This window comes from Hippocampus guttulatus, chromosome 11, assembly GCF_054856545.1.
Source record: "Hippocampus guttulatus isolate MCC_2025c chromosome 11, RoL_Hgut_1.0, whole genome shotgun sequence".
NCBI classification, from domain to species: Eukaryota; Metazoa; Chordata; class Actinopteri; order Syngnathiformes; family Syngnathidae; genus Hippocampus; species Hippocampus guttulatus.
Genome location: NC_141271.1, coordinates 6,150,536 through 6,177,741, shown reverse-complemented (window position 1 = coordinate 6,177,741; position 27,206 = coordinate 6,150,536). Strand labels below are relative to the sequence as shown.

The window sequence follows — 27,206 nt, the reverse complement described above, 5'->3', positions numbered from 1 at the left end:
TTTTTATTGAGTAATCACTATTTTATTTATATCAGGAAGGCTGTTCATACGATTTCAAATAAAACAATATAAAGCAATTATGATGAGATTCTTGGGGTAAAAACGGACCTGAAACATATTATGTGGGCGTCGAAACAAAGGATCAAAGGGAATTCCAATTGTATCCTTTCATCGAATGCTCGTAGAGACCCGTTCTCTCGAACCCACCAGTAGGTGTCAGCACAGTGATTGTTAGCTTGACGGGTTAACAAATCCTGTCGAGTAGGGAGGGGGTTAAGAGGTGGAGTCTCAGCTGGGACGCCGACCAAGTGAGCGAGATTACATCTGAACCATTAAGTTTGGAGATGTGCAGCTCCTATTAAGATTTGACGCCTTGCAGCCTCCGCTTCCAGGTTGTCTAAAAAAAAAAAAAAAAAACTGTTTGCGCGAGACCGACATGAAATCCACGCAGCGGCTCGACAGCCGCCTGCATGGCTGAAAGCAGACGGGGACGTGGAAACGAGCTCCCCGAGGCGTCACAAGTGAATCGAGGAGCGGATCAACAATGGCAACCTGTCGTTGACGCGCACGACTCGTCGCCATGAAGTGTAAACAGTCGACTCGCTGGACCGGAAGCAGTCCTGAGAGGTTCTGACGGTCGGGCTGCGAGCTACGATTTCGGGGGGTGGTGTGAGGGAGGGGGTGATTGCACCGTAAACACGCCGAGTGACGCCATGTGGAACCCGGCGACACGCGTGTGGGGAGCTGCTGTGTGCTGCTTGCTGCTGCACACATTCCTGCACACATCTACAGGTAAGACGATAACATTATTGCTTCATGAACAAAAGCATATTTTAATTTTTGTAATATCGGTAAACGATTGTGTTAAGATGGAGACCGAAAATTCGGCGTAATCTGAACAACTGTGCAAAATAAAATAATTTGGAAAGATGCTCACTTGTGATTGACACTGACAGACAGGTAAATGTTGCACTAAATGTCACCGAAAGAGCAACACAATTATCTGGTTACCTTATTTCGCGACACCAGTGGCAGAATCTCTGCTCCAACACAAATAAAGGATATCTTATCTTATCTTATCTCAAACCCTTTAAACATCCTACATTATTTCCGGGTAGCAAACGCACAAATGTCAGTAAATTCGTCTATGTCATTGGGCAAAGACCGAGCGATTGAGAAAACTGTAAATGGCTTGAATTTCAATCGAGGTTTTGGGGTAATTTGCCTCCCAGGGAGAAAAAAAATCATATTAATTCTTAGGTTGGTAAAGAAAAACATACGTGGCGGAGATTCAGAAACACATGGTGGTGCTTATCGTTTGTTGCTCGGGTTAATTTTAATTTTAATTTTGACGGTGAACTGCATCGCGTACTGTAGACCTGTCATTAGCTGGCACGCTCGCCATTATTCAAATACAAACCCCCCCGCCCCCTCCAATTTTTTATACATATCTGTGAGGAAAATGCCTTGCATAAACTCGATATTTACAATGTCAAACATAGCACCGGAGCATCAAATAATATATAAAATGCTGTATTAGTGTCAAACATCATGCCTCATAGCAGCCATGCATTCAAATGAGTTCACCTATCCTCATGTGAGTCAGCCCAAAACACTGCTACTAACAACTGTGGTCATCAGCACCAGGATTAATGTGTACTCTTCTAGAACGTCAAACAATATCTGCCGGACACTCTGTCAATAAAAGTTTAAAGATTAGCTTTCACAATGGAAGTATTGTATTGGGAAATTGTTCTAGGCTCCTGATGGAGTCATACAGCAGTATCACTGCACTAGAATTCAATTACAGTACCATGATTTGTTTATGACTACAATCGTCACAACTTCTCCTTTAGGTCTTAATGTGTGTATGAGTGGCAGCGCAACTTCGTGTGAAGAATGCCTCCTGATTCACCCCAGTTGCGCCTGGTGCGCACAAGAGGTACTGTATAATATGTCACTACAGTGAAACTCCTCTAGAACGAAACCTACATGGGCGAAAATACCCCCTAATGTGAAAAATTTTTCATGCATTAACACCATTCCCATTCTACTGCCCCCCGTACGATGAAAAAAAACCCTGTTGCGTTATACGAAATCATTTTTTCTGCTCCAGCCTCGCGAAGACATTCACTACAACAAAGTCTAATCCAACAGTGACCTCTACTGCTTCATTCGGAAATGGCAGCAGCAACCACCACACTGGTTTACATAGTGAACGATGTTTATTTCGGTCACAGCTGCGAGTTTCCTGAACGCAACATACTCATAGCTGCTCTGCCATTGGATTAGCGAGCATCATCCTGGCCTCCGATTGGCCAAGAGGGACCTCACTGTCTATGTGTGTAGATACTGAAGCTAGATCCGTAGAAGATAGAGTGGAATGCATCCGATTAGCTGCTCAGAGTAAATTGCTTATGGCTCGACGGACATTCATATAAACGAACGTTTCCTCGTATTACAAGTAAAGCATTTTCCTTGAAAAAAAAACTTACGCTAACTGGAGCGCTAATGAGAGAGAATCGCTCCAGTTAGCGTAAGGTTTTTAGCCTTCGAGAGCTAACTATGGCCATCGGGGACTATGAAGCGTCCCGTGGCTGGCTTAAAAGTTCATTGCATGACATTAGCTGAGCAACGCTGTCTTGGGTGGCGATCGAGGGGAGGTCGAGTTAGAGACAGTGAGATGGTGGAAAGAAAAGCCACTGGGTACAGGAAGTATTTGTTATTGTTAGATTCAGATGACCATGGACGTTGCATTGCTAAAATGGTTACAAAACGGACCTTTGGATGTCAAGCAGCTAAGACAAGAAGAGCTCTGATTCTGGAAGAGAGGGTAAAAGCGATCAAAATGAAAGACGGAGCAAGCAAAATAAAAGACATTATCCTAGAAATTGATGTAAGTGAAAATGAATGCTGATCGTAAATTTCGCAATTTCTTTCCCTTTTTTTCTTTCTACAATGACAATATGAAGTGTCAAATAAGTGTGTGCTCATACTTATGCACTATTGGAATAAAAATAAAGAGTACACATACGATTGTGTGAGCGTGTACACATACGTTTGTGTGTGTGTGTGTGTGTGTTTACATCTGAGATCAAATTTGCTACAGTGAAAAACCCCCTGTTGTGAAGATTTTCTTGCTGCAAACATGATTTCGTTGTAGAGGAGTTTCACTGTATTATCTTTAGGAATCCTATTTGCATTGGTGATGCAACTTATTACTGTATTGTTTTCCGCGTTTGTAATGCAGGATTTTGGGAGAGGGCGCACCCTGACGTCACGCTGCGACTTTGTTCAAAATCTGCACAAGAGGGGCTGCCAGAGCCGGTTTGTCGAATATCCGACTAGCAGCATCACGGTGCAGCAAAACATGCCTCTGAGCTCCAAGGGGTCCGGCTTGACCCAGCAGGACGTGGTTCAGATTAGACCTCAGAGGATCTCACTCAGCTTACGACCAGGTGATAAAATGTCAAATTCAACCTTCAACAACCTCATATAGAAAAGAAAACAACCTGAATCTGTTTGGTTTGTATTTTGTATTCCCTTTCGGCAATTCTAAAAACAATTTATCATATTTTTCTTACCCCTTACTCCCCGCCCCAAGTTTTTAAACTATGATCCTTAAACAAATGGTTGAAATACGTAAAGGCCATTTCACAATGCCCTGGAGGTGGAGCATACGGACAAGCCTAAATACCCCCAGATCCCTATGGGATGAACCCACATCATCACCACTAAAAGCAAAGCCAAGGCTTTCTATTGAAATGGTGACATAAACATCTTGCCTGTCCCGAATTTGGGTAAGCTCCATCCTGGACCCTTTCCTGCAGTGGGTGCCACGAAAAGGTAAGAAATGGTAGTGTTTAAGCACCCTAATAAATGGCAAGTGGCTCTAAAAATATAAAATATTTCCATTGGGACTAGACTATTGATCCCATCTATGTACGTCACACCTTTCTTTGACTTTCAGGTTATTTGATGCAAATCCACAGACCCTTTTGCTAGCCCACATTTCATAACACATTACAATGTTAGTATGTTCACTAAGGCTTCAGATACAGTAGGTTGATTGGAAAACATATCCTTCCCCGTCAACATTACTTCAGGAAAAGAGATGATGTCCAGTCAAATGTGAGATGTTGATTTTGTGAATTTCTGACTTCCTGTTTGGCAGAGCATTTAATTAGCATGCTCTTCAGATCTGGCTCAATCCAGTCAGGTTGGTTACAACCAGAATGAAAATGCGCTGAGCATTTTGCTCAAGCAGATAGTTAAAGGATGACATTGCTTATGGATTGATTTTATACTTTGCATGCAGGTGAGCGGACGTGGTTTGGGCTACAGGTGCGGCAGGTGGAGGACTACCCAGTGGACCTCTACTACCTGATGGACCTCTCACTGTCCATGAAGGACGATCTGGACACAATTCGCAACCTGGGCACTAAGCTGGCACTGGAAATGGGAAAGCTCACCAGCAACTTCCGTCTGGGCTTCGGCTCCTTTGTGGACAAAAACATGTCGCCCTTTTCCTACACAGCGTCCAAGTATCAGGAGAACCCATGCAATGGGTAGGTGGCTGTAAAATTGTAGAATACGCAAATAGTGGTGCCTTGAGAAACAGTTGAACAGACTTGTGTGTTTTTCGAGATACGAGCCGTCGGGCAGCCATTTTTTGTGTGCTTTGACTTGCAAATTCTGTATCGCGGCAGGTGACTCAACTCATTTGACAGCAAGCGGCAGTTTAGCCCACATAATTGGTAAATATTCTTCTCAAAAGAGGCTCCAAGACGTTTATTGTCAATCTTAGCTGAAGGTTACTGTCAAACAACCATTGAGCCTTCGTTACCTCAATGCTAATATACAATCGTAAACTGTATAGACGCACAGGTTAGCAATTAGCATCCATGTGGCAGTGGTGTGCCCTTTTTAGAAACAGATCTCTGAACACAAACAACAACACTTGTAGACAACATAACAATCCTCAAACACATTAAGTTTTTATCCTCTGCAAAGAATAACTTTAATGCTCTCCTGAGAAGTGAGGAGCTGAGACTAAAGTACTGTGCTGTACATCTGTACTATGTGGTCAAGGCACACAAACCAAAATAATACAAGACATACTGTATTTTTATATAGCACTTTCAAAACAACTGCAGCGATAAAAGAGCGCTTTACAAATGAAAAAATGTCCATTGAAGGAGAAGTGTCATAATGACTCAACTGTACGTTTTTAATCCTATTGTTTTATTCAGTTCCATTTTTCTCATTTTAAAAAACCTGACAAAATATTTTGGGGGTTTTCCATTCATTTCAGTGAGGGAAGATGATTTGAGGTGTTTTGAGTTACAAACATGGCAATGTTCATCACTGCAGAGGGAAAACATTCTCTACTGTAAATCGTTTTACAAGAATAAAATCTATATATATATATAGTGGGCGGCCCGGTAGTCCAGTGGTTAGCACGTCGGCTTCACAGTGCAGAGGTACCGGGTTCGATTCCAGCTCCGGCCTCCCTGTGTGGAGTTTGCATGTTCTCCCCGGGCCTGCATGGGTTTTCTCCGGGTGCTCCGGTTTCCTCCCACATTCCAAAAACATGCATGGCAGGCTGATTGGACGCTCTAAATTGTCCCTAGGTGTGAGTGTGAGCGCGGATGGTAGTTCGTCTCTATGTGCCCTGCGATTGGCTGGCAACTGATTCAGGGTGTCCCCGCCTACTGCCCGAAGACGGCTGGGATAGGCTCCAGCACCCCCCACGACCCTAGTGAGGATCAAGCGGTTCGGAAAATGGATGGATGGATATATATATAGTCGTGTGGAGTATGATGCAACAAGATTGGCCCACCTATTTTGGGGCATTTTCGACCGTTCTTTTTTCAGCTCCTCTCATTCTCCATCATGTTAGATGGGGAGCGTGGCTACATGCATCTCCAGAGATGCTCAGTCAGATTCGCATTTGGGCACTGGCCGGTTCACTCAAGGACACTCACAGAGTTGTCCTTAAGGCACTCTTTTGAGATCTTGCCTGTGTGCTTAGGACCCGTTGTCCTGCTGAAAGATGAAAGAAGATCCTATAGTTCAGCTAATGACACTGTAAATCGGAGCAAAAACAAAAGTGTTGCGTTTGTTTTTGTTCAGTCTGTCAGGGCTACTTTTGCACAATGACTCTTCGATTTTAGTTTCAAATACATTGGAGACTTTTTTTTTATTATGAATTTCTGTGTAGAACTGTGAGGGTAAAAACAGTTTTGAATGAGGCTCTAACAACGTGGAAAAGATGAATATATAGCAATACTTTCAGGATGTACAGTACTGTATTCCTCATCAGCAGTACAATGAAATACAACTTGTGTAACTATGGACTCAACCTTTAATGCAAAAAAGCTAAAAAGCTGGTTGAACACAGCATCATTGTGCATTGTTTGTGCTACATGTTTTACAATGCCCAGTGGACAAGGTCCTCTTTGAAAGCTCACCCTCTTTTCAGTGGAGGACAGAATATGGACTTCCTCCATGTTTGTTTGCCCTGGGGGTGAAAGTGCAGTGCAGCCAGTGTGCATCACTAGCTATGTAGGTTACATATATATATGTGTGTGTGTGTGTGTGTGTGTGTGTGTGTGTGTGTGTGCGCGCGCGTGTGTGTGTCAGCCATGCACAAAGCAGCACAGTAACATCATATTATCGATAAGTGAAACTAGTTTGACCCTGCACTGATAAAAAAAAAAAAATACCATTGCACGCCTTATTTGTTTAATTGCACTCCTGTTGTTGTTCATTCCCACCCTAGGTACAAACTATTCCCAAACTGCGTGCCCACATTCGGCTTTCGCCACATCTTGTCGCTGACAGACAAAGTGGACCGCTTCAATGAGGAGGTGCAGAAGCAAATGGTCTCCCGCAACCGGGACGCGCCCGAGGGCGGATTTGATGCTATTCTGCAGGCGGCGGTTTGTAAGGTGAAACGCAACCCGTCGATCTCATTCACTGAAAAAAAAAAAAAAGATCCTTTGGATTTACTTAATTCATGTGCTTTGTTTGCACATGATTAAAATGTGATAAACTGATTCTTCCCATATTTTCCTAAAAAAATAAACGTGTTCGTTTAGCATGGTTTAATCATGTGCAACTGAAAATCATCTAAATGTTTTTTTCAGTGTCTCTATCGATTGTTTTCGGCCTTTTTAAGTCATAAACGGAATTGTTTAACAAGTGCACTCATGTTGCGTGACCTGGATTTAGGAAATGTCCAACTTGGACCTTCCAAGTGAAACAAGTAAATGAAAAACATGGCTGTTAACCTGAATAAGACTGTTGGTTAGCATCAGTTGACAGTTCAGGGTTTTTCATTTGGTATCTGTGGTATTTGCCCCACATTTGGTGGAGTGTGTTGCTAGTTCACTCGGATATGAAGAAAACGTCATGTAGTGCAGGTTATAGTGGTTTTTGTGAGAATAAAATAAATACATCGTGGCAGCTCAAATTTTAGTGACATGGCAAGAATCTGGTAAGAAGCCCCCATGACAAGCAGCTGGCCTCTTTGCTTGTTAATTAAAAGCATCACGGGAGGGCGGGACAGGAAGTGCATTCTGTTGCAGCTGTCTTGCAGAGACGGGTCAATCCTTGTTCATCCTCCTCCCTGTCTATGTTCGTCGCTACACAAGGCGCGCAGGGACTTCCTCCAAGTAGCTGCTGCCTTGTAATTAAAAAAAGCCTCAGCGAAGGCCTCCCCCAAGGCACCCCTGATGAATTACTTTTATTTTGAACTTTTCATGCATTACATAGCCATTGAAAGGAATATTCCTCTGTTGTCCAAGCACATTTTATTGCTTGCAATAGATACGGCTCCTGGCTTCTTTTTTTTTTTTTTTTAATTTTACTCCCTGACCTTCGACACATCCGCACACACATTTGTGTTTGTGAGTTGGCTCTCAAGCTGGTGCCAGAGTCTTCAAGGTCTTGACTTGGCATGTGGATAAATGTTGGCAGTAAATGTGGACGCAGAGTGGTTTCATTTCTCTTCTCCTTTTGGAACCTCAAGTTATGAATTTGGTTGGTTCAGTGACAACCGTTTGCAACGGGAAAAAACTATAAATAGAGCTAATGTTTCTGATTCAGAAGAATGGAAAAGTGATTAAGCAGTCTCTAAAATTAAGTTACACTTCCCTTTTGGTTTCTTTTTTTTTACCAGTGTGGTTACAAATCACTATCATGCAATATATAAAAAAGTAAAAAACACACGCTTATAAAGAAATAAAACACTTGAAAAAAACATTTATGGTTCATTAACTTTAACTCAAGAGTGGAAAAAGGAAGGGCTACAGCTCCTCCATTGAAAGTCATCTTTTATATAAGATGGGTATTTTTTTTTCCTTATTCATTCGTTTATTTTGATGAACCGATCCAGTGGAAAGAAAAAAATCACCAAGTGAGAGGTCACATTGGCATTTAAACGATGAATTATTGGCACAGTTCTTTTGATCATTTTTTTTTACATTTTCTTGATTGCCTTGGTCATACGACAGTGGAACTCCTCTACAATGAAACCCACATGGGCGAAAATATCCCCTAGTGTGAAAAAAAACTTCATGCATTAACACCATTCCCTCTTTCCTGCCCCCCATACAACGAAAAGAACCCCTGTTGCGTTATACGAAATCTTTTTCTCTGCTCTTGCCTCGCGGCGAGATTCACTACAACGAAGTCTAATCCTACAGCGACCTCTGCTGCTTCGTTCGGAAACGGCAACAGCAACCACCACACTGGTTTACACATGCGCAGTAGTCCAAGAAGTATTTGTTATTGTTAGTTTCAGACGCAGCAAGAACCTTGCATTGCTAAAATGGCTACAAAACGGAACTTTTGGATGTCAAGCAGCTAAGATAAGAAGAGCTCTGACGCTGGAAGAGAGGGTAAAAGTGATCAAAATGAAAGACGGAAGAAGCAAATTAAACATTGTCCAAGAAATATATGTAAGTGAAAGTGAATGCTGATCGTAAATTTCGCAATTTCTATCGCTTTTTTTCTTTCTACACTGACTATATGAAGTGTCAAATAAGTGTATGCTCATATTTATGCCCTATTGGAATAAAAATAAAGAGTACACATGCGTTTTTGTGTGCATGTACACATACGTTTGTGTGTGTGTGTATGTGTTTACATCTGAGATCAAATTTGCTACAGTGAAAAACCACCTGTTGTGAAAAATTTCTTGCTGCAAACATATTTCATTGAAGAGGAGTTTCACTGTATCACCAGTGAGTGCTGTCTCAAGAGCGAAACAAAAACAGAGATACAGAACCGGTGTTGACCTTTCCTTGCGGGATGCATAGAGCCTAGTAGTTAAACAACGTGAGGGAGCAAAGCACACATCTGCAGCCCACCTACAAGAGACCCTTTCGTGCAATGGAGCTAAGAACTTTGTTGTGGATGGATGGATGTGGCAAGCTGAAGCAAGTGGTTATAGACTCGCCTAAACTTGCTCGTTAGAATATTGGGGCTCTGGAAACTGTTACCTCATTAATTCATGTGTTGTCTAAAAAAAAAAAAAAAGTGCTCAAATTTTCATAGGTTAAAATTAATATGGTCATGTTGATATTATAACATAAATAGTCTGACAGAGCGCAGAAATCTGTAGGGGTGTGTTATTCTGTGTGCAGGAGGAGATTGGCTGGAGGAAGGAGGCATACCACCTGCTCGTGTTCGCCACAGACGACGTGCCCCACCTGGCCCTGGATGGCCGTCTCGGTGGCATCGTGCAGCCTCATGATGGCCGCTGTCACCTAAATGACAACAATGAGTACAGTGCCTCCACTCGCTTGGTAAAGAGACGAGACCTCCTCCATCGTTAGTGCATGCTTGTGCTTTTCCATAAGAATTTCGTAGATTTGTCTGGAATCGATTGTTGATGGATTAAAGCGAGTGAGGTGAAATGTGCAGAGTTTGGCTAGGACCAGAAGAGGCAATTCTGATTTAGCTTGAAGTATTTTGCTATCGAAAGAAGGACAGCGTCTAGGATAGCGCTTCTTAACCTGGGTTCGATTGAACCCCAGGGGTTCGGTGAATCGGTCTCAGGGGTTCGACGGAGCCTCCGCCATGGGGGTTAAGACACACTCGACTCAACATGTCAATTAGTTACGACATGCCTGCTTGGCCATCACTTGCTGCAGATGATCACATTATATTGCTTGTGCAATCAGTGCCGCGGGAAATTTAGTTCGCTCAGTAGTGAACGTGTGACTGCCGTGAAAGTACATGTGATTTTTGTAGAATGTTTTAATACATTCTATGTCGAGCAAAAAAACCCCAAAGTGGTCGGACAAATGTGTACCGCACGGATTCACATGCATCACAGAACGTGATGGGACTCAGCATCCTATTTGCATAATTTGTCATGCCAAGTTGAGCAACTTGAGTCTCGCACCGGCAAAACTGAAGGAACACTTCTTGAATCAGATTTTCTTTTTCAGTAATGAAGGTTTAGGCATATGAATTTGTTGGGTTCGGTACCTCTAACAAAGGTTAAGAACCACTGGTCTAGGATGATAAGAGAGATGAACTTTAGAAGAAGAAAGAAGTGCCAGTGTGGACTCTTTTATTTTTTTTTATTATATGTTTTTTTAAGCCCTTCACATATAAATATCACACACACTTGCTTTTGGAAGTAATTGCAGAGAGGAGAAACTGGCACACACGTGTACTTCTTGAAGCAGCCACCCAAAAGTGAAACCACAAAATGAAGTGTTGACTTGTAAATGCACACTTCAAAAAAATTAACTATTCTAGTCTTCATGATGGCTGTAGACAATCGGAGACCCTAAGTACTAATCACGTTTTCCTCATACTATGAGAAAGGTAATCCTAGTACTCCGAAGATAGTACTTAAGGTCTTCCTGTCACCAACTGTCGCAAAGAAGACTTGATGGGAGACCATAAGTACTAATCATCTACTGCCACGAAGGTTTGACTGCTACTTACGGTCGCCTACCATCTACTACAGTACTGCCATGAGGAAGTCAAGTCTCCCCCATGTATGAGTTGGCTTTTAAAAATCACACACAAAGGACTCTCACGCAGTCAAAATGATCAATATCATGCGGACGACCCTGTGCGCTTCATTTTTCTTTATTGTCCTCTCATGCCACCGATATCAAAAGACTGCTCACCAAATGATGTTTATCATCCTTTGGCCTATGTACGCATAATTCCAAACAGCCCCACATTACATAGTGGTAGCTTTGAACGGCAGCCAAGAATTGATCAACAATGCAAGCTAACAGGTGTCAGCAGGCTTGATGAAAATTCTCCATGAGAAACACTGCTACTTGTTTTTTGGGTTCGAGTCACCTCTCTGGTATTTGATGATTGAATCCTGCAAGCATGCTGAGCCTCATCCCATCTTAAATTAAATGAAATCTGACCACTCAAACGCCTCCCATCAAAACAAGCCTTCAATGTGAACTATAGTCTTTAACCTCTTTTTATATTTGTGCTGGAAACGAGACAAGTCTTTTTCAGACTGTCAGTAAAAGCAGGACAGTTAGCTTAGCATTCCGATTAGCGAGGCTTGATGTATCTCTCTCCATGCAGGATTATCCCTCTCTGGGACTTCTGGGCGAGAAACTGGCAGAAAACAACATTTTCCTCATATTTGCTGTCACCAAGCGGTTGTATGTTATTTATAAGGTAGATTACCTTCTTTTATTTTTACGTTTGTGACTACATCACTTGCCTTCTAATGTTGCAAATTTCCTCTTCCTTTTATTTCCACATCCCGAAAAGAATTTCACAGCACTCATACCGGGAACGACAGTGGAGATCCTCGACCAGGACTCAAAGAACGTCATCCAGCTCATCATCGCAGCCTACAATGTACGTTCGCAGCTTCCTGTTTTGGCGTTGCAAAATCAAGATGAAATAAATAGAGTGGTACCTCTATTTACGAAATGAATTGGTTCCGGAAGAAATTTCTTAACTAGAAAATGTTGTAAGTAGAGATGCATTTTCCATGCCCAAATGCCCAAATCCGTTCCAAGCCCCCCAAAATTCAGACCTAAATGTTTTCTAAAGCCTAAAAATGCATCAAAATATGCAACAAATACATGTTACAATTAGATTATTGCACAATAAATGAGAGTTGTGCATAATGTAAAAAAGAAAGAATAGAGTAAAGAATTTAAATGGTCATTTAACTTTTAACTGCGTCCTCATCGTTTTTTGCCCTCTTTAGTTCATGTTCTCTCTCAGAAGTGTTTTTTGCCTGGCGTTTTGTAAAGAACTGATCCAAGGATGTTCGGATTTTAACAATCCTTCGAAAATGTCCAAATGTCAGCATGGCGAGCGATCGCCCAACTGGTGAACACTTTTTCTGGGTGATTCACATTTACGTAAAACTATCGGATCACCTCATGGCCCAAGGGGCGAATGACGAAGACGCTGCATAGACACATACAGTATCTCTCTATCTACATACATTGACAGATATGGTAGAGAACCCTCTTAGCCAATGGGATGCCAGGAAGATGCTAGCTAACAGCCAATGGCAGAGCAGCTACAAGTATGTTGCGTTCAGGAAACTCAGAGCTGCGACTAGCCGCCCATACTGTATTTTTTTTTTACCTTTCGTATCTTGAAATTTCTTTCGTAACAAGAGGCAATATTTTCCTGTCGAGAGACATTTCGTAACTTGAAATTTTCGTATGAAGAGACGTTCCGAAGTAGAGGTACCACTCTAATGGCAGACTGCCTGGTGGACTCGCGGTTAGCATGTCAGGCTTCGTGCTCTGATATCCCGGACTTCAATCTCAACTCCTGTGTGGCTTTTGCATGTTCTCCTTGTGCTTGCGTGGGTTTTCCCCAGCTTCCTCCAGCATTCCCAAAACATGCATGCATGCAAGTAAAACAAACGAATCCATGGGGGGTGAACGTGAACGTTTGTCTATGAGTGCCCTGCAATTGGCTAGCGACCAGTATTGGGTGCATCCGATGTTTCACACAAGTCGGCTGCGATAAGCGTTCAGTTACGCGCAACAAACGACATTGAAAATGGGCAAATAAACGGTGTCAGGGAATGTTTATTTACTCATTTGTCGATGAGGGGAGGCCTTAACTTTGTAATGCATTTGTTGAATAATATTAAACAATGTTGGTCGTATATTCTCTAGTGAAACTGGGGTTGAGAACAAATATCTTGCGCTATTTGGGTGAGGAGGCAAATTCAAGTCTTTGAAGTCTTGACCCAAGTACGCACACAGACACAGTTTGTTTATGAGGCTCCAGCTGACACAGAGGCAGTTGCTTAAAATCTGGGATTGTCATCACGGTAGCAAACATTTGGATTTGCCAGTTTGAATGAGATCATGTGAAGTGAATATAGAAAATAAGACCACATGGAGTGACAGTAAAGTCGGGTTTTGTGTCAAGTATATGGTATGACTTATTTCTAAATATGGGCAAAATATAAACAATGGCACAATGTATTTATCAATGTGTTTATGAGTAAGATTTGTTTAGAACTGCACTCCATTAGGCTAAGAGTTCTTTCTAATATTTGGGCTCTCTTGTACAGTTGTGTATGGACTGCAGAGTAATCTGTCTGGCCCTCAAAAATTTAACGTAACTGCCATTTTTCAAAACTTGTCAGACCTTCCCTTACGTGTTTTTGCCGCGTGGGTGTTGTACATTCACTCCCCGCCTGAGCCGAATGATGTTTTTGGGCCTCTGGGCGGGAGAATGGGACAGGCGGGGTTTGTGTGACTGCAGCTTGAAGGAAATGGCGCTTTTGACTCATGGCCTTATTAACATTCCAGCTGCCAAACTGCATCCCTTGCGCTGCGATGGCCAAAAGTGATGCGACTGCAGGACGTTGTTGTGTAACCGCCTGATTTATCTGTGAGGCAGTCGGCAACTCAAAGCTACTGCGGGCTGTGAGCGTGTGAAGGGTCAACTGAGACCGCGGAGGAGGGCACACTCGCATATGATGATAGCAAACATTGCAAAAGATTATATTTGTTGTTTTAACAATGTTATAATGACCTGAGGTATCTAAGGCAAATGGTGGCCAAAGCATCTGTCAGCAGGGAGGACATTATTTGAATGGAGTGAAATCGCTTTCATTCTCCGCATATTTGTTTTCGACCGGCTGGGCAGTCTCACCTTGTTTTATAAAACATAGCGTGTTGGAACGCGGACCATCGTAGTCAATCGAAATATAATCAAACATTCTTCTGTTTTACTATTTCTATTTATTGTATTTGTGCACAGACTTCAATATTTTGCAAATGACTTTCCTGCCAATCTTGTTTTTGGCTGCATAGTAGGGCTGGAGCCCATTTGCCATACTACAACAAAGATTATGACACAATGTCATCAAGCGACACAAGTGTCGTCGTGTCGGTGGCTGTTGTTACGACCCTTCCACATGGTCCAACATTGAAATGGTAGTTGGAAACTATTGTTTGAAGCATAAAATTCTTGTTAGCGCACCGTTGTCGTCGGTGGATTATTGGGCATAACGTCGCCAGTCCTGAGATACCGCTGGAATAAATTTTAGCGGCATTCGGAATAGCTGAAACTAGCGAAGCTAACGACCATCTTATTTTCATACTCTTGGACACACACGCACATGAAGACTATGTCGTCGTTGGCCGGACATTTCGCTACTCCCTTGAATGCACTCAGCAGTTAACTAGGATGTCCATGTGAAAAACGATTGTAGTTCTGGACTGACAAATTTAAAATTCCAACATGTTTTTGTTTTTGTTTTCCTGATGGGAAAAGAGAGGCACCTTTATATTTATTTGAGTGACTAATTGTGGCTTGGCTTCTGTGACAGTCTGAGCAACTATTGGGGGTCAGTCTTCATCAGAATTCAAGCAGAGGTTATGGCCTCTATTTCTCTTCAATGCTGAGTGGCTTAAGTCGTAACTGTAGCACTGATAACACCCGGAAAGCTGTGTGGTCTTCCGTGTGGAGTTTTACTGTGTTAACGTGACTTCTGCCATTAAAACAACAAAGCCAGCGGTGGAACACTTTTACAATTGATTTACAATCAGTTATGGGAAATGGCATGAAATATGTTGCAAGGTTCCAGATGTGCATTAAGCAGTCACACGCTCAATCTACTTCCATGTGCAGAGCCTTTGGTTTTCGCAAGTCCATAAAAAACTGTGACTGACAAGGCTAAAACTTTAGCCATGTTTTCCCCGTTCTCCCGATTATAAGAGTAGTAAAACTTGAGCATACAAATCTTTTTTTTCACCCTCACAGAATATCCGCTCCAAAGTGGAGCTGACAGTGTGGGACCAGCCTGAGGACCTCAGCCTGTCCTTCACCGCCACTTGCCAGGATGGCGAACCGCTACCCGGCCTCTGGAAGTGCGCCGACTTAAAAATAGGCGACACGGTGAGTCCATGCACATGTTCTCCTCCTCACTTGATGAATATTTATTTCTGCCATGCTGCAAAGTGCCTTGGCAGTTGACACGTACTGTAGCTTCTTGGCACAACAAACAAATCCTAATAGGTAAAAAAAAAAAAAAAAAAAAAGGTTCAAGGAAAAGAATTTCAGGTATTTTTCCTGCTTGTGTTTATTTCCTCATTCTCTACCATATCTCAACACACAGCAGGTTTTTATAAAACATTACAGCTGAAACCTACCATAATGACAGCAAAAGCTAAGCCGTAACATTTCTGCATCACTGCCGCCTAGCATACATTAAAAATAAAGAACGTGGCTGCAAATAATCCACAGTGTTAACGCTCACCAGTTATTCAGGGTAACCAGCCCGGATGAAGTGAGTTCGTAGCTAGAAGTCTTTGTTTTATGTATCCCATGATGAAGCATACTAATTAAATGGGTGTTCTTTCTTCTTTCCTCGTCGCCAGCCATAGCATTAAAATGTATATTGCGACCTTGGTGTATTGAAAATGTTTGGGAGCGGCTTTGTACAAGTTGGAAGTCTGCCCTCTAAACCTTGTGTCGTTTCCTTTTATTGGCTTTATTTTCCTGGGACTGTTGGGATGGCAACGCATAGTGGCCGGGGCCTCAGAGGGCGGATTTGGGTGACATTGTTACTGAATGGCGGCTCCACTGAATGGACGAGGGGCTCCCAAAAAAGTTGGGGTTCACATCTTTTATGCTGACGAATGAAAAGTGTTTGCAGGCTAAGAGCAAAGACTTAGCGGGGAGAGAGGGGGTGTCGCTCCCTCTGTGCATTCCCGCCGTGGAGTGGGATGCTGCATGTCAATGACCTCACACAAAAGTAGGCTCATGGAGGAAAGCGACTGTCAAACAAAAAAAAAAAAAAAAACACTTGGCAGGAAGAGGGATTCTTTCCAGGGCATCGGTAGCTAAGCAAATGTTCTTCTCACACTTAGACTGCAAGCAACCACACTCCCTTTCCATTCCCTGCTATTTTTTAGTTATTTTTTCGTCTCTCAGCATTTTGTGCTGCTCTTATTGTCGTGATTGTTTTGACAAACTTAATACTGCGGCCCGATTGTCCAGTGGTTAGCGCGTCGACCTCACAGTGCAGAGGTACCGGATTCAATTCCAGCTCCGGCCTTCCTGTGTGGAGTTTGCATGTTCTCCCGGGGCCTGCGTGGGTTTTCTCCGGGTGCTCCGGTTTCCTCCCACATTCCAAAAACATGCATGGCAGGCTGATTGAACACTCTAAATTGTCCCTAGGTGTGAGTGTGAGCGTGGATGGTTGTTCGTCTCTGTGTGCTCTGCGATTGGCTGGCAACCGGTTCAGGGTGTCCCCCGCCGACTGCCCAAAGACAGCTGGGATAGGCTCCAGCACCCCCCCGTGACCCTTGTGAGGATAAGCGGATCGGAAAATGGATGGAAATTTAATACCGGTAGTTTCGTCTTGTCCACAGAACATTTTTCACATATTGACTCGAAAGATGTTTGTTTGTTTATTTATTTATTTGTTGACTAGGCTCTATTTATTTATTTATTTATTTTCTCATTTCTGCCCTGGTAGAGCAACCGAGTGCTGTGTGTTTCATTGACTTGTGTATTGGAATGATGATAAAAGCTGCAGGATGTTCGGTGGGATACATTGTGATTGTCTGCAATTTAACGCCCGTCCTACAATTCACAACTCCACCCAGATATTCTTCAATAATGTCTCTCATACAGTATCTCCTGTAAAAATTCATCATCATCGTGCATCTTTTTCTTTTCTGCCACAGAAGGGTACCGATGGTGTCAAAGGAGGGGAAAAAATGCGGTGGTAACCAAAGAACTCTACGTTACAATATAACCAAATGGTTATCGAGCAACTTTCCCACTCTGTATGGGAACTATGCTCTGTTTTTTTTTGTTGTTGTTGTTGTTCATTGGAAAGTATACAATAACGTAAAATTATGTCCTGCTGTGAGACCTCAAAAGTGTGGTCAGACCTTTCATTGGCATCACCACAGAAAGACATGAGTGCTGCCAAAGAGAGAAAGGTCTAATGTTAAGGAACAGGAAGTGGAACATTGGCTGGAGGAAAGTGCGACAATTGTCTCTGTGTTGACTCTTCACTGGGTCACAAAAAGTTGAAATCATTCGTAAAAGTACAACTCTGGCCACCCAAATCTTAATCACTCCTCTAATTAGTCAATCGGTGGTTGGGCTTGACCCTGGAACCATAATCCCGAACTTTAAGACATTGCAAACAATGCCTCCAAATTAGTGGGAAATGTTTGGGGATCATCCTTTTTTGTTCCCTGTGCACAAAGCAAGGCTTACTTAGGCAGGCATGGATGAATTTAGTGTGGAGGGAACAAGTCCCCAAAAAAAAAAAAAAAACTAGAACAGAGGTTGTGAGCAGTCCTCTCAGTCAGATACAATCTTGAGTGGTGTTCCTCAGGGCAAGTGTTCAAGATTCATTCATTTTCTACAAAGGTGGAACCTTACTGTTCCTTTCCGCGATTCTGTTCACTTTTAACTTTCTGTAGGAGGAATGTGTTGCAATACTTGCAATTAGTCTGAGAAAATTTTGCGTGAAGTTCCTCTGGGAACTGTTTTAGGTACACTCTCTATCAAGGATGAACCATACTTACTGTACCATTCAAAACACATTGTTGTCCGAATACTTTAGTCCATAACTGCATTTTCTCAATGACTCGCAACACACTTGCCTGTGTCCTCTACTCCTCCTACTTCCCTCACGCAACTTTTGACAACCCCCTCGGTTGTCCTTATGACAGTCATGAAGCCGGGGCCTTCCGCGCGATTCACATTTACACTAAATTTAATTGTGTGCCTTGCTCATTAGCTCGTTAGTGATACGGAGGCGGCAAGGGGGATGGAATGTCCTGTCACCGCCATGTGATGTAACCACTTCCTGTGTGGCGCGTGCTGGTGGCCATTACACCACCTACAGGAAGTGAGGAGAATATGGTGTAGACGCGAGCTTGAACAGCTTCCAGGATTTGACCTTCTACTTTCATCCCACGTGGACACCGTGTTTCGGGTTGGGTCACTCTTCTTCCTTTCTCTGAGCTATCAGAGATTCAATTTGTTGATTCAATGACTGAGCCGCACCCACTGGTATACTGTAAACACAACACGGTCATGTAGAGGTCAGTGTGCGTATGTGTGACAGTGCGTGGCAGCTGTGTTTGCCAATATGGAGCACATTAACTGTCTTGCAAATATGGAAACAATAGCTACTGTGGCTGCAGTTGTGTTGTTCTGATGCTCCTATCCATTCACTGAACATCTCATTAAATACGGCTGCACAGTGAAATCATATCCAATCCAAAAATTCGACCTAAAAAAGAAAAAAAAAAGAAACATTCTCACGTTTGATTGACACTTAGAATGCCTCTCTATTATTATCTACACTGCATCACACTGAGAGCCATTCCTAATATTTTGGTCACCGTACTTGTATTTTGAGTAGAAAATTAATTAAGCCATTTATGTATTGGAAAATGGCATTCAATATGAAAAAAAAATTGGGGAAGATTGAATAAATCCATGATTTTGCAGAGATACGGTAAATGACGAGACAGTGTCATTTTTCAAGTGTACAGTATTTTTGTGTTTCGCACCAACTGGAAACTGATCAGGTCTTGACTTGTGAGTAATACAGCCGGATTTATTTATTTTATTTCATTGGGACAGTGCACATGAATTAACACAACAATAAACTGTGTAAACGCCCCGGACTTAGCATAAATGCTAGTTTTCCGCCGTAGTCCCAAGGCAGGCTTCTAAAATAGCACAGTGAGACACATACAATTTTAAAACCACGATGACAGAAATAAGAACCAAATAGGTAAGACATCATAAAACAGGCCATACAACCAGCTGAAGTACTCAATTATTCGCTGGAACGGGCTGGAGTCTGGAAACGGTGTTTAATGGGTGCATATCTGATGTATTTTTAGCCAATGTTTAAGGTGGGTTTTTTATTTTTTTATTTTTTTTAGTGTTTTGTTATCAGTTGCATTCCTCTTACAGAGGTAACTATTTCACCGAATTTTGTTCTATGTTTTGTTATACAGTATTTCAACATTGTCCTTTCAGAAAAGACCCCAAATTACAAGATTTAAATGTCCACTCTATTGTCACCACTGCTCCAAGTAAACAGGTGTGGTTGTTGTTTGCCGTGTTGAAGGAAAGCACTGCATCATGAGAGCGTTTTTTCAGTATTTTGGTTACCTTTCCTGACGACATGAGAGGGTCAAAATATTAGTAACCAAAACAATAAATGGACCTTTTTAATTTCTACCGACCGGTAATGGTTTTTTTTCCTGTTTATCATTCCAGGTGTCATTTAACGTGAGCGTGGAGGCGAGGAGTTGTCCTCTTCACGGCATCGACCACAGTTTCACCATCAAGCCGGTGGGCTTTAAAGACCGCCTGCAAGTCGCCGTCGAGTACCAGTGTGAATGCGACTGCACCCGAGCGGCCCAAATCAACAGCACCATCTGCAGTTCCATTGGTAACTGTTATCTGTTTGTTAGTCCATTCATTACAAGAGGAAAGACTTCATTCTCTCTTTTCTTCTTTTTTTCCTTTTTTTATTATAATTTTTTTTACAGCCCTCTAAAATAATGCCAAAATATAGCACACATGTATTTTTTTTAAGTTAGTAAAAAATAGTAAAACAATTACAAGAAGCAGTATTGGAGCAAGATATGAAAATTTTAAAACAGTAAAAAAGTTATACATTTTGTGGTATTTTGCATTGTGTATAAGGATATTGGAAAATAAATACTGTGATGTACTTCATATTTTTGTCTTGGTAAAAAAAGCATACAGTCACCAAGTTTGCATGAGAGAGAGAGAGAGAGAGAGAGAGAGAGAGAGAGAGAGAGATCATAATTAACCATGGCAGTGCTTGCTTTGAACACTTCAATATTCCAAAATGGAAATCATGCATGCAGTTTACAGTGATACCTCGCTATTTCGCGGTTCGTTTATCACGGCTTCAGTGCATTTTTTTCAAACATTCATAAAAAAATATATATATTTTTTTGAAGTCTGCAGAAATCTGTGTCTAGGTGTTGTTTACTATGCGTGCTAGAGTGTGCCACTCTGCTCAAGCGTGTGTGGTGCACGCATGGGCGTGCAGGTGAGTGAGTGTATGTGTGTTGCTGAGAGAGAGAGAGAGAGACTTATAAGAACAAAAGCAGGTCTCTCCATCCTTAATTGTCTAAACAACCTTAATTGACTATTCATAAACACGTCTGCTGCACGCCTGCTGGATCGCTGGCCTGTTTGTGTGTGTGTGTGTTAGTGCACTCTGCTCAAACGCAAAGGCCCACGTGGGGCAATTTTTTTTAAATATATACTGTATATGTTAATTGGTCGCTACTTCGCGGAATTTCGTTTATTGAGGGTTGTTTTGGTCCCCATTAACCGCGATAAACGAGGGATTACTGTATTTCAATCTTTGTACTGGCAATTTGAAGTTATGCATTTTAAGCAAAAATGAAAAAAATAATTGCATATAGAAATGACTTGTATTATGCGGCAATATGCAGTTGCGGTTTGAACATTATGGATTTGAAATGTTTGTCCTGACAGGTACGTACAAATGTGGGAGCTGCCAGTGCGAGCCGGGCTACCTTGGTGCCCGCTGCGAGTGCCAGGAGGGGGACGCGAGCAGCATACACCTGAGCGCCTGCCGAGAGGCCGAGGGCAAGCAGGTGTGCAGCGGGCGCGGCGAGTGCAGCTGCAACCAATGCCTGTGCTACGAGTCTGAGTTCGGCAAGATCTACGGCAGCTTCTGCCAGTGTGATGACTTCTCATGCGCCCGGCACAAAGGCATCCTGTGCTCAGGTAACGTCGAAATAGTACAGTTGGTACCTTGACTTCAAAGTAAAATTTGTTCCATGACCAGGCCTGTAACTCAATTCAGTTGTATATCAAACCACTTCTCCCTTCTTGTTTTGGTTGGTCTCGGTCCCTATTAACCGCGATAAGTGAGGGATCACCGTACTTGGTTTTGATGTATAGTTTATATTTAGCAGTCCTTTAACCAGTCCCTTTTCTATGAAGCAATGCAGTTAAGTCCCAAATTATCCACTTAGACTCACCATGAAATGTTGGTGTTTTGGGCAAAAATATCTTGGCAGTATTGTGATTTACACTTAATCCCACCCCTCTACCGCACACCCAGTAGAAACGCTGAGTTGATCAGGGTGAACCGATCCGTCGAGTCCCGCTTGCAAACATACTTGGTGGAAAGACAGCTTCAACAAAAAAAAGTTCTCCCAGGATTGATCAAATTGCGTTCCCAGAACACTGGGGTTCTCCTGGCCAGAGGCGAGGCCACTGGTGCACCCCCAAGCCACAGAGGCTGCTTTGTGACAGTCCTGGCTTGCACAATGCCAGACTCTATTGGGTGCACGCCCAACAAGTGTTTGGTGTAGAATGCGGAAACAGGCCTGGTGTTTGTTGCGGTCATTAAATGTTAACAGTCCAATACACTTTCTTTTTTTCTGTAGTCTTATACTGGTCGCCCAGCATGGGGCCTTAATGAGGTTCTAACAGTCGCAAACGGCACACACCATCTCCCTCGAGCAACTCTGAAGGTGTGATTTAAGAAGGTGGTTTAGTGGGTTAATAATTAGGGCTGGGAAACGATTCATATTTCTAAAATCGAGCTGATTCATAAGGGCCCGATTCCAATCACGATAAACGCATTGATTTTTTTCGATTTAGTTCAGGATTTCATGCAATACCACTTTTAACTGTCATATGGAAGACATTCTCCGAAAAAGCAATGCTCCAAATAGTAGAAACGCGCTCTAACTTGCTGAAGTAGTCAAAATATGAATATTTACATTCAGAATTAAATCTGATGCAGTTAGATGAATCATGTATGTCCTCTGATAATTGTTGTGGAGTCTGGCAGGCGTCGTTGACAGCGAAGGCAGCGCAAATAAAAGCGGGCCACGCCGTTCTCGTTCAAGTGACTGCGACAGTGCGCTCGTGGAAATGTTTACTTCAAGTTTCAATATTGATAATAAATATTGTTTTTAGGGTTGAAGAGACTTTGACTTGTTCTCCCGTGGTGTATTTTAATCCGGCTTTCACCATCGGCCTAAATATCGCTCTATTTTTGCAGTGTCAAACTGATAAAAGTGACGTTTTTTTCCCCCAAATCGCTCATTAAAGCTTAAAGAGCATTAATGTGAAGCGTTCACCAATGACATGGAGTCGAAAGTGGAGGGAACCAATCCTGCAACTGAAACGGGAATAATCTTTACTCACCAGGGTGACATTTTGTTTTGAGCATTTGCATATTGAGAAAAGCACTCTAAAAAAATGCATCCGTTTATCCTGTGATGCTCACAAATTTTGCTGGACAAGATATTGTCCCACAATTTCTTGCCAGCATTTTTTTTTAGACCAGTACACCCTTTTAAAATGTTCAGGTCCATGTGTCAAGGTGCATGTTTAAGCCTTGGGTGCACTTGAAGTTGCAAAGGACCGCTTAGGGTTTATTAGATATGCTTGATTAGAACGTGATAGTGCAGGTGCACATTTGAGGCATTCCTTGTTGAAAGAAATAATCCTCATTTCATGACTTGTGTCCACTTTGGTATTAGTGTTGGATGACATTCTGTGCCTGAATGTTCCCGTAATCTTATCCTCGCTACCTACGTGGGCGGCTGCCTTTTGTGTTTATGTCTCTCTGCGCTGTGCCGGCGTCATATAATCATTGAGTCATTTCATCCGCAAGTTGGTGAAAACATCACCATCACTTGACTCTTGTGTTGTATGTTGATCCTTCATTCATTCACGGTTTATTAATTTCTAATGCTTCAAGTAGCATATTTCCTCCGCGCTGGGAGTTTATTTACTCAAGCATAGAGTCGACCATCCTTTTATTAAGGGGACAACTGTATTTGTACAAATTCTAAGTGACATTTTTCATTATTGAAAAATTGTTTTGCAAAAATTATATGTTATACAGGAATGGGCAAGTTAAATGCTGGAGGGCGCCCCAATTTTTAATCAGTGATACACGGGGGCAACAAAATGCTATACTGTGTATATATAAATATATATATTTTTAATTATCATTCAGCTTTTGCTCCTGCATCCTGTAAACTTCAGCCTTACAGATGCCATTCCTGCTCTGTGTGTGGTGTTTTGATGTCCTCTGTTGCCATCACATGCTGGTAACAGTTGTAGTCAAGCCAATGACAGTCACCGATAGTGGGTTTGTTTTTTTCTACTGAGGGAAAAAGAGGAGGCACACTGGTAATTGAGTTGATGTGTTTATTTTTGGTTTTTAAATTTTTTTTTTTTTTGAATGAAAAAAATTATGATTATTCTGATTGTCTCCCCCCACACTCACTCATATTTTGTTGCAACAAATAAAAGTTCAAGCCCACTTTCCCAAGTAATGCCACTGTAAACCTCAGCTTGACAGATGTCACGTCTGCTATGCAGGTGGTGATTTTGGAGCAAAGACTTTTACCATGACACACAAGTTTCATTCATTGAGTTGATTACAGCCGCTCAAGCCCCTCCTTCCACTGAGCATTGAACAATTGGGAGTGTTTCCGAAGGCAGTCGATATTGTGATCTCATCAGGGTTCTTCAGGGTTCATCCAAGCCCGTAAAGTTCACCAAATGGTCACCAGACGTTCGGCTGTACTTTTGTTGTTGCAAGGAAATTTTGAATCTGTTCAAAATATGTTCAAAATATGGCGAACATTAGGCAGACATTTAATGAACATTTGTGACCTTGAATGAACCCTGATGCAATCGTTCGCCCCCTCAGTAGAGTAAGGGCTTTAGTGTTGATTGATTGGTTGATTTTTTTTTTACGATGCAGGGCATGAACAAACCATCTATTTCAGTGGTTCTTAACCTAGCCCAGAGATACCAAATCCAACCAGTTCATATGCACACTCACCGAACCCTTCATTAGTGAAACATAAAAATATGATTCACGAAGTGTTCCTTCAGTTTTGAGTTGCTCAACTGGGCATGACAAATCATGCAGATAGGACGCTGAGTCTCATCACTTTCCGTGATGCATGTGAATCCAAGTTGAAAATATTCCTCTGACGGCTTTTTTTTTGGGCTCGACATAGCATGTATTAAAGAAATTCTAAAACAAACACAAAAAAAAATCACACGATGTACTATCGCGACAGTCACTCGTTGACAACTGAGCGAACGAAGTTTCCCGCGGCACTGATTGGACAAGCGATGTAATGTGATCATCTGCTGTGGGCGTGTCATAACTAATGTTGAGTCGAGTGTGTCTTAACCTCCGAGGCAAAGGCTCCGTCGAACCCTTGAGGCCGAGTCACCGAACCTCTGGGGTTCGATCGAACCCAGGTTGAGAACCACTGATCTATTTGAAGTGAGGCATTTATTTTCGTTAATCCATAAATTGTTTTTGTAGGAGGGGAAATCTATGTTCCTCTAGTAATTGTTGTTGCTTGCTGTTCCCCAAGAACCCTTTGACCCCCCCAACCCTGCTGCTAATTTTGCAGCACTGTGCAGTAAAATAGTAATGGCTACACAATATTTCCTATATCTCCCGAATACATTCTTTTCATGTTGTCATGTTTTATATGTGTGTGTACAATGTACAGTCAGTAAATGCGAATTTATGTTTTTTAGTTTTGATTTTTTTCTTAACTGCTCGGTTTGGTTGACGTAACAAATTGCTTGTTCAAAAATCACCACCACAGACAGTGAGTCACACAATTTCCATCACTGTGGCATTTCATTTCATTTGAATTGCCACTTGATTGAATTTGCCACATGACTGAAGTGCTCAAGGACTCTGAGCACAATATCGGTGAAAAAAAAAACAAACAAAAAAAAACACAGACGCAACGTCACAATGTATAATCTGATATCATTACCATTATCGAGAACCTTGTGTCGAGCAGTTGTTTTGTCTGTAGTTAGGATGTTGCCGGCTGTGGTCGATGGCGGGCGTGACTTAGAAGGCCCAGCCTATGGTGAAATAGTCGTGGCAAAAATGTCACATGTCGTGTCGTGTGGGCGGTGGATGTGGTTGGTTCTAATTTTTTTGTTTTTCTCCGTGTTTTTGTTGATCTTCGTCCTGCTGTCTCCGATGCCTTTTCGTATAAGTCTTTGCAATCAACAGTTGTTCTTCTCCAAACTGCCCTGTCAGTGGCAAGTTGTTCCTAAGATGTCAGGTCAATATTGGGGGGTGGGGGGCTATGAGTGGCTGTGATGCAACCTACGACGGCTGAGAATTGCCGGGTCAGCTTCGGGATCATGGTTCATTCAGGAAACTGAATCCAGTTCCTGTGGTAAAACTGGTTCATTGTCTCCTCTTTTCTTATTGAGACGTGACTCGACTTGAACGTGACAGACAAAATCCTCCGGCAACGCTGCTGGGAGAAAAAACTGAGTGCCGCACCCTTTTCCCACCTCATCGCAACGGGCTAATAACTCTCACTTGAAATCTGATCCTCCCAAATACCAGAACTGAATTGTTTGTTGAACATGCAGGTGTGGAGAGTCCCAAAACAGGTGATGTGTCTGTGGGAGATTTTTGGGCGGTTCTTCAGCCCGCAGCCATGGATGATTATCACTTTTACTCACAGGGTGCTGACGGACGCTTTGCGTAGCCGGCAGATGTCAGTTTTAGAGTCTTAAAAGCATGTTTCAAAATGGATGCTATTATTTCTTTGTTAAAAAGACATTAGAAAGTCAGTAAAAATTAAAAGTATGTTTAGTGTCATCGCTGTTGAAAAAAAAGTGGACCTCAGCATTAGCGCATCAGTGCTTATGCATCGCTGTCATTCATTTTATTTAACCCTTTCATGCACCCTGTAGCCTGATCACATGATCAGCTGTCCACTGTAGTAACCGCTGTCCCTGAAGGGGTTAAACAATCTCAAATTTCAACCTCGCTTAGACGCCGACAAAGGGTATTCAAAAGGGCATTGATGGTAGTGGCTGGACTTTCTTTGTGTGTGTCGAGTTTATTATATGACATTGCCAACTACTGGCCTAGCATGCATATTACATCGCTTTTAGTGAACTTTTGTTCTTATCCTAGGTTGTTGTCACTGAACTCTATCCTTCACCGCGCCTTTAGATTTCTCCATTTTACTTTGCTTCTCCTTGATGTTACGTCGCACAAGCGGCAAACTCCAGCGGCTGCCTAAACACTCTCCATGCATTTGGTAATGATGGCGCACTGTTAAGCTGGTGACGGTGTTTACAGCAACATTAAAATAGCGCTCGGCAAACTTCCTGATCCCTGTAATCGCGACTCGAGGTGATCCGGCCACTCGTTTAGGTTTTGCAAGCTTTTGTTATTTCAGAAAGTTTCGGTTCTCCTTCACACAGAGACCAAAAAGTTGTTTTCTCATCACCCTGAACGCAGCGTCGTGAGTCATGACATGTCTCGACTCGCGCAATTTTCACTTTATAGGCAGTAATAGTACTGCAACCACATTTTAAACCGCACATAACTGAATGGCCTTTTCTGTAAAGATCAAAATCAGTTTCATTTGGTTCCTCTAAGAAATTATGTAAAACTTCTTAATGTGTTCCAGGGTCAACCTGTCACAAGGAGGATTAACTCATTCAGTACAAGCCAATTCTGGGACAAGTCTGAAAAGACGTTTAAAAACGTCTTTGGGAGTGAATGAGTTAAGAGGGTGTTTGCATCTCATGCATCATCCAAGACAAAACACACCCTTGGTGTTAATTCTTCAAATGCCGAAGTCTCACAATGTTTG

At 42.3% G+C, this 27,206-nt stretch overlaps 1 protein-coding gene across 1 annotated transcript in view; it reads left to right on the top strand.

Annotated features, from left to right (window-relative positions):
- Window positions 1-314: 314 nt before the first annotated feature.
- The window catches only part of itgb5 (integrin, beta 5), a 42,525-nt gene continuing 15,633 nt past the window's right edge, over window positions 315-27,206 (top strand). The window contains exons 1-11 of the mRNA XM_086123486.1: window positions 315-792; window positions 1,857-1,942; window positions 3,251-3,458; window positions 4,319-4,568; window positions 6,785-6,953; window positions 9,654-9,815; window positions 11,584-11,679; window positions 11,776-11,865; window positions 15,262-15,396; window positions 19,768-19,942; window positions 21,031-21,285. Of these exons, the coding sequence (XP_085979612.1) occupies window positions 714-792; window positions 1,857-1,942; window positions 3,251-3,458; window positions 4,319-4,568; window positions 6,785-6,953; window positions 9,654-9,815; window positions 11,584-11,679; window positions 11,776-11,865; window positions 15,262-15,396; window positions 19,768-19,942; window positions 21,031-21,285 (1,705 nt within the window). The 5' untranslated portion in view covers window positions 315-713. The remainder of the gene's footprint in view (window positions 793-1,856; window positions 1,943-3,250; window positions 3,459-4,318; window positions 4,569-6,784; window positions 6,954-9,653; window positions 9,816-11,583; window positions 11,680-11,775; window positions 11,866-15,261; window positions 15,397-19,767; window positions 19,943-21,030; window positions 21,286-27,206) is intronic.